Source organism: Coenobita brevimanus, chromosome 86, assembly GCF_032717465.1.
Source record: "Coenobita brevimanus isolate Jiangsu-jjx chromosome 86, ASM3271746v2, whole genome shotgun sequence".
Classification (NCBI taxonomy): Eukaryota; Metazoa; Arthropoda; class Malacostraca; order Decapoda; family Coenobitidae; genus Coenobita; species Coenobita brevimanus.
This window is the reverse complement of record NC_137039.1, coordinates 1,740,200-1,755,456: the sequence shown is the minus strand read 5'-3', so window position 1 is coordinate 1,755,456 and position 15,257 is coordinate 1,740,200. Positions and strand designations below refer to the sequence as shown.

At 42.3% G+C, this 15,257-nt stretch overlaps 1 protein-coding gene across 1 annotated transcript; it reads right to left on the bottom strand.

The window, feature by feature from the left end:
* Window positions 1-2,350: 2,350 nt before the first annotated feature.
* Window positions 2,351-14,912, bottom strand: LOC145410758 (uncharacterized). The gene is made up of 6 exons (XM_080280861.1): window positions 14,888-14,912; window positions 12,467-14,260; window positions 11,093-11,250; window positions 10,595-10,707; window positions 6,466-6,739; window positions 2,351-2,494 (listed from the first exon to the last, which is right to left on the bottom strand). Exons 1-6 carry the CDS (start codon window positions 14,910-14,912, stop codon window positions 2,351-2,353), a joined length of 2,508 nt encoding a protein of 835 aa, XP_080136987.1.
* Between the last annotated feature and the right edge of the window lie 345 nt (window positions 14,913-15,257).

The window sequence follows — 15,257 nt, the reverse complement described above, 5'->3', positions numbered from 1 at the left end:
CGCAACGCCCAACCCAGCAGTTACTTCAACAAACAAGGGATGAAGCTATGGCACACCTAATGTCTGACTTGGCACATATCTCTGACTGGGGTAAAAATAATATGGTTGTTTTTAATGCATCAAAGACTCAGTTGTTACACCTATCAACCCGACAAAATCTTCCACAGATATACCCACTAATGTTTAATAATATTCAGCTTAAGCCTGTATCATCCCTGAACATGCTTGGGGTTTCATTTACTCGGGACTTATCTAGGAAAGATCATATTACATCTCTTGTAAAATATGCTTCCAAGAGATTGGGTGTGCTAAGCCAACTCCGTTCTTTCTTTACCCCTGCACAATTGTTGACTCTATACAGGGGTTTTATCCACCCCTGTGTGGAGTACAACTCTCATGTGTGGGGAGTCTCCCCACATACAGCTCTTCTCAATAGGGTGGTGTCAAGGGCTTTTCGTCTCATTAACTCTCCTCCTCTTACTGACTCCCTTCGACCTCTGTCTCTTCGCTGCACTGTTGCATCTTTATCTCTTTTCTATCGCTACTTCAATGGTCATTGCTCCTCTGAACTGTCTGCATGCATTCTTCCACCTCTACGACGGGCGCGTAGCACCCACCTAGCAGCAAACTCTCGTCCCTTTTCTGTCCAACTCTCTAAAGCAAGAGTTAACCGTTACTCCCAGTCCTTCATTTATGCAACAGGTCAACTCTGGAACTGTCTCCCTCTGTCTGTATTTCCTACTGCCTATGATCTCCAGTCTTTCAAACGCAGTGTGTCCAGGCATCTCGTAATGATCAGATCTTGACTTTGGCTCTCTATTGTATTTTGTTTTTCTCTTAGAGGGAACTGTTATTGCGGGCTCATGGCCTTTGGTTCCTTCTTCCTTGCATAAAAAAAAAAAAAAAAGGATTAACCCATCACGTCCCGACCGATTTCCCACCTCCTATACCCCCCAATCCCGAGCTATTTTGGAAAAATTTATATTTGGCTAAAACCTGTTTTTGTTGAGAAACAAAGGAAAATCACTGGAAAGGGCTTACTGGGGTCCATAAGTGGTTAGAACAGGTGAGCCTCCCCACGTCAGGTATTGTATTCTGTCACTGACATGTCAGGCTCTCACGTTTTCTATGGTAGATAATTTGGGGAGAAACAACAAAGAACACGTTTACATTTATTGATTGGGAACTAATAAACAATCACAAGAATATAATGGTTTTCATTGAGATATACAGGAAAAATATGCACTGTTCCATTGCGCAAGCACAGTGAGTTTGGTCACACTGGTTACACGTTAGTTGCTAAGTTTCTTGTTTCATGAAACATATCATTTTTCCTACTTGCATAATACTGTTTCAGTGACATTTTACCATTTTTTGCATTATGTAAATGTTTTCAGCTGTTTACATTCCTTATTTAGATATTTAGCATAATTATTGTGCATATTTCCCTACTCAGCACACTCGCTATGACTTCTCTCAACGTACATTACATTTTTTTTACTTTCATATTATTGTTTCCATGACATTATACCATTTTTCAAACAATGTAAATGTTTTCACTTATTTACATTCCTTACGAGGATATTTAGCTAAATGCTAGAGCATATTCACGTAGTAAGCACACTCGCTACCACTCGTGTTTCAACTTATATTTTATTTCTTCATTTCCAATATACTTCCCCACTTTCATTACACCCGTTTCCACATTATACTACTATTTACATATTTACGGGCCTTATTTATTACACTGAGCGTCAGAATATCGCATCTATATACACTCGCTAGGAATGTTTCGACTTAGAATATATTTACGCACTTAGATAATAATTTTCCACTTACAATACACCCGTTTCCACTTTATACTACTATTTACATATTTACGGCCCTTATAATTACACTGAGCATCTGTATGTCGCATTTTTTCCAGAGTATGAGCGTCATATCGCATTCACACCATATTAATATTGCATCAAGGTGTGATATTCACTGAAACAAGGGTGAATGCAGAGACCCACGTTACACTCAACGCACTCATAGCGGGTGTCTTTTCTCTGAGTGGTGGGTCTCACACAGGAATTACCACACACGACACCTGTGTTGGGGCCTTGGTCTATTTGGCTGGGGAGGTATAGGAGTGGGAAAATGGCAGGCAAAAATTCTCAGGGGAGTCTGGGCAGTAGGGGTAGTGCATGTGCGTTGTTGGGTCCTCTCGACCGCATACTGGGCTATAATCTCACGGCCAAGCTCCCTCAAACCCTTCAAAGGTTTCCTGCACTCCTGTTGTCATGGCGTGCAGGTGGTGGCAATTGAGGGAAGTTATATCGGGCAGGAGAAAGAAGTGCTTCTTGTACTACTTCACTGTGGTCCTGGCACACTCGACAGAGGATAACATGGAGTCTGACTGGTCCACCAGCCACATGTTGATGTTATAATCCAGCACACACTCGGGTTTCCAGATGCGCGCCTCCTCTCGATACGGTAATCCACGGACTTTCTACGATGCATCAATGGGCGGTGAACCATGGACAAGAGGCAGACTTCTCTGTTGTGGTTCCACACTGTAGCTAGGATGTTGTTAGCCTTGAAGAAGATCACCTCATTTTTTTCTTGTTTCCGCCCCACCTTGACCATGTGACGCCAATTCACCTTGACGGTACCACAGAGTCCCATGTCACGCATGTGTATATAACGAGCGAGAAGAGGGCTAGTGTACCAGTTATCCAGGTAGAGGACATGACCATGATGAAGGTACTCTTCAATCATTGTCTTTACCAATGCTCCAGACAGTCCAATACTCTGATATTCTATTATGTCTGTCTGTGCACCGGTGTACAAGACTATGTCTTGCACATAACCAGTCCTACAATCACACATAACAAAGATCTTGAACCCAAAACGGTGCCTTTGGCTGGGTATACACTGGCAAAAAGAAATATTGTCTCTCCACAACATGAGAATCTCGTCTATGACAAGGTCTCTATAGGGATAAAATGAGGAACGGAATGTTTGCCGTAGGTGAGCAAAAACCAACCTAATTCGCCTCATCTTATCAGTGTCATTTGCATTGGCAAAATCATCAGCATCGTAAAAGTGGAGGCGGCTTAGAATTTGCTGATACCGATTACGGCTCATGATAGATTATTTTCTGGTTAGGAGGGCCGATAGGAGGTTAGTGAGGGATGTTAAAGTTATAGGAAGTGAGGAGTGTGTGCAGCAGCACAAACTATTGATTTGTGATATGGTGCTTAAAGAACAAATGATGAAAAAGAGGACTTATGTACCTAGGAGGAAAATATGGAAGCTGAAAAACCAAGTAGTAAGGGATGCCTTCTATAGCGAGTTGAGGAGAGTGGTGGCTGAACAGGGAGCTGTAGACAGAGGCGTTAATGAACAGTACAGAGCCCTCAAGAACAATTTCTTGAGAGTTACTGATGTAACATGCGGCTGGACAAGAGGACCACCAAGACATAAAGTAGCTTGGTGGTGGGATGAGGGTGTAGAAGCTGCAATTAAGGAGAAAAGAAGGCTTTTCCGGGAATGGAAGAAGGGTGGTAGCAAAGAGGAATATTTGGCTGCCAAGCGTAGGGCTAGGAGAGAGGTATACAGGGCAAAGTCTGAGTCACAGAGACAATTACTTGATAACCTAAATCATGGGGAAAGGAAAAATATATTTAGGGTGGCAGGTCAGGTGAAGAGGGATAATCGGGATATCATAGGTGAGCAGTGTGTGAAGAATGATGAAGGAAGGGTAGTGGTGAACAGTGAGGATATTAAAGATGCATGGAGAGAGCATTATAACCGGTTGTTGAATGAGGAGTTTGACTGGGACAGGGAAGGTTTGGAGCCAGCAGATCCAGTGTCTGGCCCTTGGCCTTTGATTGATACTGCTACTGTGAGTGAGGCAATAGGCAGGATGAGGGTGGGGAAGGCAGCAGGTGTGTCTGGGTTGACTGCCGAAATGTTGAAGGCCTCAGGCGATATAGGGGTGAGTTTAGTCACTGACCTGATAAATAGGATTATTTATGAGTGTGTTGTCCCAGATGATTGGCTGAAGAGTGTAATTGTAAATGTGTATAAAGGGAAGGGTGATGCCCTGGAAAGAGGGAATTATAGAGGTATAAAGCTTTTAGATCAGATAATGAAGGTAATGGAGAGAGTTTTAGAAGGTATGATTAGAGAAAGAGTGAATATTGATGAGATGCAGTTTGGGTTTATGCCAGGTAGGGGGACCACTGATGCCATATTCATTGTTCGACAGCTTCAGGAAAAATATATTGGTAGGAGAAGGGATCTTTATTTTGTTTTTGTTGATTTGGAAAAGGCCTTTGACAGAGTCCCTAGAGAGGTGGTGAAGTGGGCAATGAGAAAGCTTGGCTTGGAGGAGTGGCTGGTTAGGGTGGTTATGGCCATGTATGTGGGTGCTCACACCCAGGTGAGAGTGAATGGAGATTTGAGTGATGAGTTTTCCGTGAATGTTGGTGTGCATCAGGGGTCAGTCTTGAGTCCCATGTTGTTTATCATGGTACTTGAAGCCCTTTCACGTGACTTTAGAAACGGACTCCCGTGGGAGTTGTTGTATGCTGATGATTTGGTGTTGATTGCAGAGAATGAAAGGGAGGTGGAGGAAAGGTTTAGGAAGTGGAGAGATGGTATGGGGCAAAAGGGTTTAAGGGTAAATGCAGATAAAACAAAAGTGATGATATCTAGGGTTGGTGGCGGTACTGTCAAAGACGAGGGAGAGTGGCCATGTGCAGTTTGCCACAAGGGCGTGGGAAGTAATTCCATCTTGTGCGGTGTGTGTGATAAATGGGTGCATAAGAGATGTAGTGGTATCAGAGGTAGACTGCGAGATAATGCTGATTTTATGTGTACGGCGTGCCGGGGTGAGCAGGTGGAGATCGTCAGACGTGAAAGAATTGAACTTGCTGGTGAATCTCTTGAGTGTGTGGAAGAGTTTTGTTATTTAGGAGACATGTTGTGTGCTGGAGGTGGGGCTGGAGCTAGCTCTGTGGCTAGGGTGAGAAGTGGTTGGAAGAAGTTCAGGGAGCTCTTGCCTCTCCTGACATTGAGGGGGCTCTCCCTACGTGCTAAGGGGTCTTTGTATGCAGCGTGTGTTGGGAGTGTAATGCTGTATGGCAGTGAGACCTGGGCAGTGAAGGAGGAAGACATTCGCCGGCTCAGACGTACAGAAATGACAATGATTAGGTGGATGTGCAGTGCGTCCCTGCGTCCAAGGCCTGGAGGGGCTGGGTTTACAATGGAAGAGTTGAGAGGTAGGATGGGACTGGAGTGTATTGGTGTTGTGATGAGGAGAGGTAGATTGAGGTGGTTTGGACATGTGGAGAGGATGGGGGATGATAGTTGGGTGAGGAAGGTGAGAAGTGTTAATATTGGGGGTGGGGTTATGAGGGGTAGACCGAGAAAGACATGGGAAGAGGTCATTAAGTGTGACCTTAGGGTTAAGGGACTGAACAGGGAGGCTGCAATGGATCGTGCAGCATGGAGAGCCGCCATTAGGTGACCAAGGCCGACACATGCAAGCATGTTAGAGCCTTTAAAAACGAAAACGAACGATCTTGCCAAATACAGGTGTCTGCATGATAGGGTCCTTTGTCCAGTATACCAGAATTCTGTTTTTACATAAAATACCCATAAAAAGTACGAAGGCAAAAAATACAAACATCTCTGCCAGGGAGACAGGGTAATCGTAAATGATCAAATGCCGGCTCCTTGTGCCCTGTCATTCACTCTCACGGCGCTGGCTGCTAGCAAAACGGTTGGTTTGTTCCACAATCTGCTCCACAAGACCCTCACCGAAGAACAGGCGGAAAAAATCCAGCCTGGTGGAGCAACGGTGAATCCCAGGAGCCGTGCAGCAGCGCGCCCCTGCTCAGTGAAGGGGTGAATGATAGGAGAGAAATCACTGCCATCTTCCCAATTCCAACTCACATTAGCCTCGCCCCCATCATCGCCTTCATAAGGGTGGGGAGGAGATGCTGGTGGGGGAGGTTGGGGAGGAGGAGTGCAGAGGGCTTCCCCACTCACACTCCTCTTCCCTCAGCCTTTGCCCTTCCCCTTTCCCTTACCCTTACGGCCTTGGGGAACATCAGGGGGCTGTGGAGAGTAAGTCCGGGAATATTGGGGAGCATAAGACGTGCCGGGGAGTGGCTCCATCTCATCTCCCCGCTCCATCACCACACCACGTGATTCACCACGCACCCTCACTGACCCATGTGATACGCTCCGCTGCCTCGAACCACCACATGAGAGTGATGACTCACTCCCGCCACTCTCACTTTCAGTGACTGCCCCTACACTTTCAATTTCACTCCCCACTCCCTCCACGCCACTTCTGCCCTCCCCAAATAAAACACTAGGCCCATACCTCATAGAACGATGTGCTGTGCGCTCGGGGCCGTGATGAGTGATGATCTCGTGGCCGTACCACGTGGCAGCACGTCCCACGGCTCCGTCCTCGTCCTCGGTTTCGGCCTCCACATCACGTAGGGGCTGCAGAGAGGTGATTGCATGATGTTTTGTTGCAGGCTGGCCCACTCTCATGGCACGATAAGTGACGTAACGCTGCTTCCTCGGGGACAGGACCTCCTCATCACTGCTGCTACTTGCCTCTTCCTCTGGTTGTACATAATCCTTGTCTGCCATCTCATCATCGAGGGGCGAATCACTGTTGCCTGTGAAGGCGTCCAGGGCTGCTTGAATTTGCTCCTCTGAGAGACCTCTGTGCGCCATGTCTGACCTGGGTCACTGCTAACAGGTGAGTGACCGAGCCGAGGTTGAGCACGGGGGTCGCCGAGTGTCCCTGCCCAGTGGCAGGTAAGGGAAGGTCTCCCGACCCTACGTACCCAAAATCAAGCATGAGATTTGAAAATTGTGCAAATTATGAAACTTACAATAGACGAGTTTCCGGTCAAAATTTTTTTGAAGTTAGATATTTCTATGGGTAAAAGATACACAGAAAATAACTATGTCAACTATTATTTCCAAAAGAAATGTGCAGAAACATGAAAAAATAATAGATAAAGTAGCCGAAAAATCACGTGACTCTGAAACGGCCTGTGATTGGACGTGACGTCACTACTCACACTGAGGCAGCATAGTCTGCTTTGCTTATGTTTAGCCAGCATACACTGTGTTTATTTCTGACCTCTAAGAATGTCCAGTGACAGAGGAATAATTGCTAATGTTTCGTTCCAATGTGTAAGTGCACTGACAAAAATACAGTAGGGAAATTATTCCTCTGTATACTGGCCAATAACAATAAACGAAAACAGTGGTGGCTGGATGCTCGTCGGAAGTTCCCAGTGCTGGAATGCAGTCTTTACTGTTGTGAAAATATTATATTCTTCACCATATAAGTTCATGCATACCTAATTATCTGAAATTCAGTAAAAAAACTATGCTTAATTTAACTATTAATAGAATATTATGAGTCAGAGCGAAAATGTTCTAAGGTTAGCGGGTATTTCTACTTTAGATCACCAACATGCCTTGACAGACTTATATTTTGCACAGATACTGATTTAAAGTGCAAATAAATGCACTTGTATCTTAAATTAATATTTATACAAAGCAGATGTCTGCCAAGGAAAGCTGTTGAGCTAAAAGAGAAACACTTCCGCTAATTTTAGCGCGTTTTCGCTGTGAATCTGGATTTTTTAAAAGGTAAAATTAAATACGAAAATTTGACCAGATTTCACATAATTAGGTGAGTATGAACCTCTATGGTAATAAACTCTATAATACCAATTAAAACGTGTCAATTAATTCAGTGTTGATTTGGTAAATGACCGCCGATTCGGTATTTCGTCACACTCCCCTGAAGTATTGTACTGTAGTTCAGGGTCACTGAAACTGTTTTTTTCAGAAAACTAATAATGAAATTATCAAATATTAAATATGAGCATAATACTATTATAAACTTATACAACTGATTCTGTACGGCATACATTTAACACTTTCCACCTCATGAGGTACGAGCACCGCTCGGGTATGGTGTAGCTGTAAGCTACATCTGGTCGATTTCACCACAATTTACTTACCTAACAGGTACCATCCATTTACACCATGAAAAGTATTCCTTCACAACATACCTGAAGGGGATAGTTCGGATCTACGGTGGCCATGCAGGTACAACTATCATATCTTACTGGTAAAGTATTGTGTGATTGATTGGAGCGTCGTCTACAGTGTGAATGCTGACGTCATCGCCAACATGGCGGCTCCTTCCCTCCAGCCGCAAAGAATTAACCCGCGCCGTCCCGGCGACGTGAATTAACACGGCAACATTGCAAGGTCCCTAATTTGCACAATTTTCAATTTTCGCGAGTGATTTCGCGAGTGATTTTTGGCACATATACACGGGACACCTTCCTCTATTCCTCTACAAGATGCCAAGCAGGAACAATGCCTTACACCGCATAACCTCTCCCCCCCCCCCTGCACACCATTGTCTCAGCATTTCACCTGTTACCAGTGACCTGGCCAATAAAGACATACAGGGCCAGAGTGATTCCCCAATCGATGACATTGTGGAGGTCAATGCTTACACAGCATTAGAGGAAGAAAGAGTCAGAAATGATGATCAGGTAATGTGGGAAAAAAAAGGTCATAATGGTGATGAGTTAGTGAGTGAAACAATGCTTATAATGCCTATATTACTGTTTGAAAACCAATATACTCTTGTACTACATATAAATTCGTACCAAGTAAATAAATAAATACTGTTTATGAGTGGATATAATACTTACCCTCCCATAGAACTCGTTTTCTTTGGTGCCAGCCTGTTAGAAAACCCAGTCAGGTAAGGAAGGACTTGTACCTAAATCGGGTATTTTAAACCTCAGGTGAGCGATTTCTCTATGAATTTTCGATGTTTCTCACCAGAAGCAGATGTTTGAGCCAAAAAAAAAAAAAAAAGGTCCAAAAACGTCGGGATGGGGCGGGTTAAAGTTATCACATCTTGTTCAGTGCAAATGATAAATTAAATTAAAAGATACATTTACCGTAAGTTTTTAAGTACATGGCAGAGTGCACTGGCCACGTTTACCCAGAACCGGCAACACGTCTATTGCGCGACGTACCAGTACGTCGACGGGACTGGCTCTAACAAAACGTTGTGACGTACCCATACGTCGACAGGACGCCTCGGGTTAAGAATTTTTTCTGAACAGTTTTCCAGTCACCACAAATTCAAATTTTTTCACTCCTAAAATGATACTGGAGAGAACTTAAAACTATGTACCCCATTCATCAAACTTGTTTTTCTTCACTCCTTAATGAATTAAACAGTGTCAGATGACATCAACTGAGTCAACCGTTTACCACATTAACCCCTCTGTGAGGCAATTCAGAATCCGCAGACATGCCCCGGGAGGCAAAAGTTTCGGGAAATTTGACATGTCATATTTTTAAGATTTATGTGTTTGGGATGATGGATAATGATGAAATATCAATAAAAATAATAAAATAAATATATTTTACCTACCCATTACTGAAATTACAGCTGATGAAGCTGATGAATGCAGTATGGGTAATCCATGAGGATGCCGCAGAAAGTAAACAAACAACTTTTTTCTATCTGGTGTTTTCATTTATAGCTTGAACAGAACATTCTTTCCTTATTAGAAAAACTTATTTCTTGCTTCTGTGTACAATTATTTTCAAAACAGAACTTGTTTCCATATTCAAAAAATTGTAATTTCAACTTTTGAACTTTACTTATGCTACCAGTAATTAGAACAGAACTTATTTCCTCTCATTCAACAAAACTTTTCTTCTTCTTCTTATAGTTTGAACAGAACATTCTTTCCTTATTAGAAAAACTTATTTCTTGCTTCTGTGTACAATTATTTTCAAAACAGAACTTGTTTCCATATTCAAAAAACTAATTTCAACTTCTGAACTTTTACCTGTGCTTCCACTAATCACAACAGAACTTATTTCCTCTCATTCAACAAAACTTTTCTTCTTGTTATCCATTACTTCTGTTTGGCTAGAACTTTGCAAGTGTGTGGTAGTCACGCCAACACTCAAAACATAGTGCAACACCACATTCTTTACACCATGTGCTCACTCGGTTGTTCTTCCGCGGCTTTCTCACAGAATGAAGGCAGACATGACATGATCGCTGTCCAGTCTTTCGGGTATGTGTTGAAGGCAGCTTTTGTAGATAGTGCCTATTGGCGAATCCCGTTGCTACAAGTCTGTCGGCAGCTAGTTCAGAGTGGCGTCCAGGACGGTCTTTGTTCAGTGTTCCATACTTGGTGAGCAGTTGTCTCACCACTTCCAGAACAAAGTGCCTCAGTGACTTCTTCTTTTGGGTTTCTGCCTTGTACATATGGTAGGCATTCAGCATTGACAAATCAACCATATGAAAAAATAACTTCTTGTACCATTTTACGGTACGTCTGATACACTCCACAGTACCTATTTGGGCATCCGACTTGTCAACAAGTCTCATATTTTTTGTGTAATCAGTTACTACGTCCAGTTTGAGGACTGGTTCTTTTGTTCTATAGTCCACTTTTCCTGATGGAATCAAGTTGCCACGATGGAAGGTGCTCAGCATACAAACCTCCCGTTTATCTGTCCATCTGACACACAGCAAAGGATCACTTCTGTAGAGCTCACAGGTTCCTCGAGCACTACGTCCTCCAAACTTTGGAAGATATTTCCTGTTCTTCCGGACTGTCCCACAACTACCAGTGTTATGATCATGAAGGAAACTACACAGGGATGGGGAAGTATACCAATTATCAGTATACAAAACATGTCCCTTGTTCAGAAATGGTGCCATCAATTTTTTTACCACAGAGCCAGAAAATCCTAGGGGATCTCTTGCAGGTACATCAATATCAGTGCCAGTGTACACTATAATGTCTAACACTATGCCAGTTAGGCAGTCACAAATAACAAAAATTTTTATTCCAAATCTGTGTCTTTTGGAGGGAATGTATTGCTTGAATATAAGTCTGCCACGGAACAGAATGAGACTTTCATCAATAACAAGTTTCTGATAGGGTGCAAAGAAGGAGCGAATACGCTCCCTTATCTTTTCAATTACTGGACAAACCTTCCAAAGGCGGTCATCAGTACTGGGATGGTTGTTGTCTGTGAAATGAATAAATCGCATGAGTAGCTGGTACCTGTCCCTGGGCATGTACTTGGGAAATATTGGGGTATGAATCAGTGGATCTCGGTTCCAGTAGTCACGAACATTTTGCTTCTTTACTTGTGGCATCAGAAGAGTGAGTGCAAGAAATGTGTACATTTCAGGTACACTGGTATCATACCAACGTTTCATTTTATTGTGTGGAGAAAAAGGATGTTTGTCCTTCATGAACTGATAATATCTATTGGTTTCTTGTACCAAATAATCAAGAATTTCACCATCAAAAAACAGGAGAAAATACTCCATTTCAGAACTGTTTTTGTCTACTCCAGCAGCCCTTGTCACTCCACTGTGAGTTGCATCAAATCTATAGCAATTTGGTATGAATCTATCACCATTTGCCCAGATAAACCCAGATCCACCAGCACTACCAATACCACCAGGCCTACGGGGAGGGTCACACACCCTGGGATCATCATCATCATCACTTAGGTCTGAATCATCATCACTCTCGTCACTCACGGGAATAAATCCATCACTGTCACTGTCTGCCATCCCCTCACTGTCACTACCACTCTCCTGTGCCATCCCCTCACTGTCACTACCACTCTCCTGGTCATCACTATCGTACTCCAAACCTGGCGATAACTTACGTTTCACGCCAGCACTACTCACTGATACCCCTGAGGTTGACGGAGTTTGTTTATCACTGTCGGAAAATCCTTCAAAATCGGTGATGTCATGCACTTCCCTCTCTTCATCAAGTCTACTAGTCACTTCAGAGTTCTGCAAATTGCTGTCCGGTTCTGCCATCTCATCTGAAGACTGTGCTGAGGGCGAAAAGTGAAGACTTCCCTCTAACTCCACGCTACGCACAATCGCGCTGCCTAACCTCCGCGCGTTGCAGACGTGAAAAAAAAATCGGTCACATGTACTGTTATTACAGCATATTTTTGAAGGATTTTAGGCATATATTTGTTTGTAGAAAATTATCTTATGGTTTATGAGTCATTTTTAGGTAATTATTTGAGCATAAAATGCGAAAAAAAAAAAAAAATCCACCCTAAAACCCGGTACATTTGTACCAGCAGGTTTGTTTACATATGACGTCAGAGCCCAGACCACTCTGAGTGCAACGTGGAAGGTGGGGGGTATCAAACGATGCCACCCGTTGCCTGAGGCTCTTTTACTCAAAAGTCCCGACCCGGAATCCATCAAGAGAACCCGTCTTAAGACCCGACCCGGACTTAAAGGGTTAAGCACAATAGAAACTCTTCCCTGCACAATGATGTAATAGGTGTCTGATGAGACTGCTTCTCTGATAAAACTGTTTACCACATTCATCACACTTGAAATTCTTCACTCCTGAATGAATTAAAAGGTGTTGAGTGAGGTTACTCTTCACTGCAAATTGTTTACCACATTCATCACACTTGAAATTCTTCACTCCTGAATGAATTAATAGGTGCTGAGTGAGATGACCCTTCTCTGTAAACTGTTTACCACATTCATCACACTTGAAATTCTTCACTCCTGAATGAATTAATAGGTGCTGAGTGAGATGACCCTTCTGTGCAAATAGTTTACCACATTCGTCACACTTGAAATTCTTCACTCCTGAATGAATTAATAGGTGCTGAGTGAGATGACCCTTCTGTGCAAATAGTTTACCACATTCGTCACACTTGAAATTCTTCACTCCTGAATGAATTAATAGGTGTTGAGTGAGTTCATGTTTCTGTGCAAATAGTTTACCACATTCATCACACTTGAAATTCTTCACTCCTGAATGAATTAACAGGTGTTTGTTGAGAGTACCTTTCCGTGTAAATTGTTTATCACATTCATCACACTTGAAATTCTTCACTCCTGAATGAATTAATAAGTGCTGAGTGAGACTACCCTTCTCTGTAAATTGTTTACCACATTCATCACACTTGAAATTCTTCACTCCTGAATGAATTAATAGGTGCTGAGTGAGATGATTCTTCTGTGCAAATAGTTTACCACATTCGTCACACTTGAAATTCTTCAATCCTGAATGAATTAATAGGTGCTGAGTGAGATGACCCTTCCGTGTAAATAGTTTACCACATTCATCACACCTGAAATTCTTCACTCCTGAATGAATTAATAAGTGTTTGGTGAGACTACCCTTCTCTGTAAATTGTTTCCCACATTCATCACACTTGAAATTCTTCACTCCTGAATGAATTAATAGGTGTTTGGTGAGACTACCATTCTGTGTAAATTGTTTACCACATTCATCACACTTGAAATTCTTCCCTCCTGAATGAATTAATAGGTGTTTGGTGAGATTATACTTCTGTGTAAATTGTTTACCACATTCATCACACTTGAAATTCTTCACTCCTGAATGAATTAATAGGTGCTGAGTGAGATGACCCTTCCGTGTAAATCGTTTATCACATTCATCACACTTGAAATTCTTCGCCCCTGAATGAATTAATAGGTGCTGAGTGAGATCACCCTTCTGAGAAAACAGTTTACCACATTCATCACACTTGAAATTCTTCACTCCTGAATGAATTAATAGGTGCTGAGTGAGATGACGCTTCTGTGCAAATAGTTTACCACATTCGTCACACTTGAAATTCTTCACTCCTGAATGAATTAAAAGGTGTTCAGTGAGATTCCACTTCTGTGTAAATTGTTTACCACATTCATCACACCTGAAATTCTTCACTCCTGAATGAATTAATAAGTGTCTGGTGAGACTACTTTTCTGTGTAAATTGTTTACCACATTCATCACACTTGAAATTCTTCACTCCTGAATGAATTAATAAGTGTTTGGTGAGACTACCCTTCTCTGTAAATTGTTTAACACATTCATCACACTTGAAATTCTTCACTCCTGAATGAATTAATAGGTGTTTGGTGAGACTACACTTCTGTGTCAATTGTTTACCACATTCATCACACTTGAAATTCTTCACTCCTGATTGAATTAATAGGTGCTGAGTGAGATGACCCTTCCGTGTAAATCGTTTATCACATTCATCACACTTGAAATTCTTCGCTCCTGAATGAATTAATAGGTGCTGAGTGAGATCACCCTTCTGAGAAAACAGTTTACCACATTCATCACACTTGAAATTCTTCACTCCTGAATGAATAACTGCATGTTGGGTAAGACTGTTCTTAAAAGGAAATGCTTTACCACACTCTAAACATCTGAACTGCTTAACTTCAGCTAAGGACACTGTGTCCAGGACAGTCTCATTGTCACTGAGGAATATTTTGTCACCCACCTCACACTCTGACTGTTCTTCCTTTACCACCTCCAATATTTTGTCACCCACCTCACACTCTGACTGTTCTTCCTTTACCACCTCCAATATTTTGTCACCCACCTCACACTCTGACTGTACATCTGGTTCTTCCTTTACCACCTCCATTATTTTGTCACCCACCTCACACTCTGACTGTACAGCTAGTTCTTCCTTTACCACCTCCAATATTTTGTCACCCACCTCACACTCTGACTGTACATCTGGTTCTTCCTTTACCACCTCCAATATTTTGTCACCCACCTCACACTCTGACTGTACATCTGGTTCTTCCTTTACCACCTCCAATATTTTGTAACTCACCTCATATTCTAACTTTACATTTGGTTCTTCCTTTACCACCTCCATTATATCATTCCTTCCACCTCTCTCAACTTCCACTATACTTCAGTTACTCTACCTTGGTGTTAATCTTACTGTCTACCACCAACAGGATGACTTACCCTCATTGTACCCATGCTCAGTCATCAGATGCTCCCATTACAATGAACAGTGTCAAAAATTCATCACTATTACTGGATAATAATAGTACATATATAAAATGGATAAAATTTCAACACATAAAAAATGGATAAAATTTCAACACAGACTATTATTCCTTCAACCCTTTGGCCACGACCTATCATTTCTCGGTCATTCCCCTGGTTGCGGCCTAAGTCCCTAAAAAATTGTGCTAATTATATTGTTACTTTTCCAATGGGAAATGACTGTGAAGTTCTAATTTTTTTAGTGTGATAATGGTAAAAATGCACATTTCTCTACGAAAAAACTTTAAGGCTATAAGAAAAAAATGCAAAAATTAATTTTTGCAAT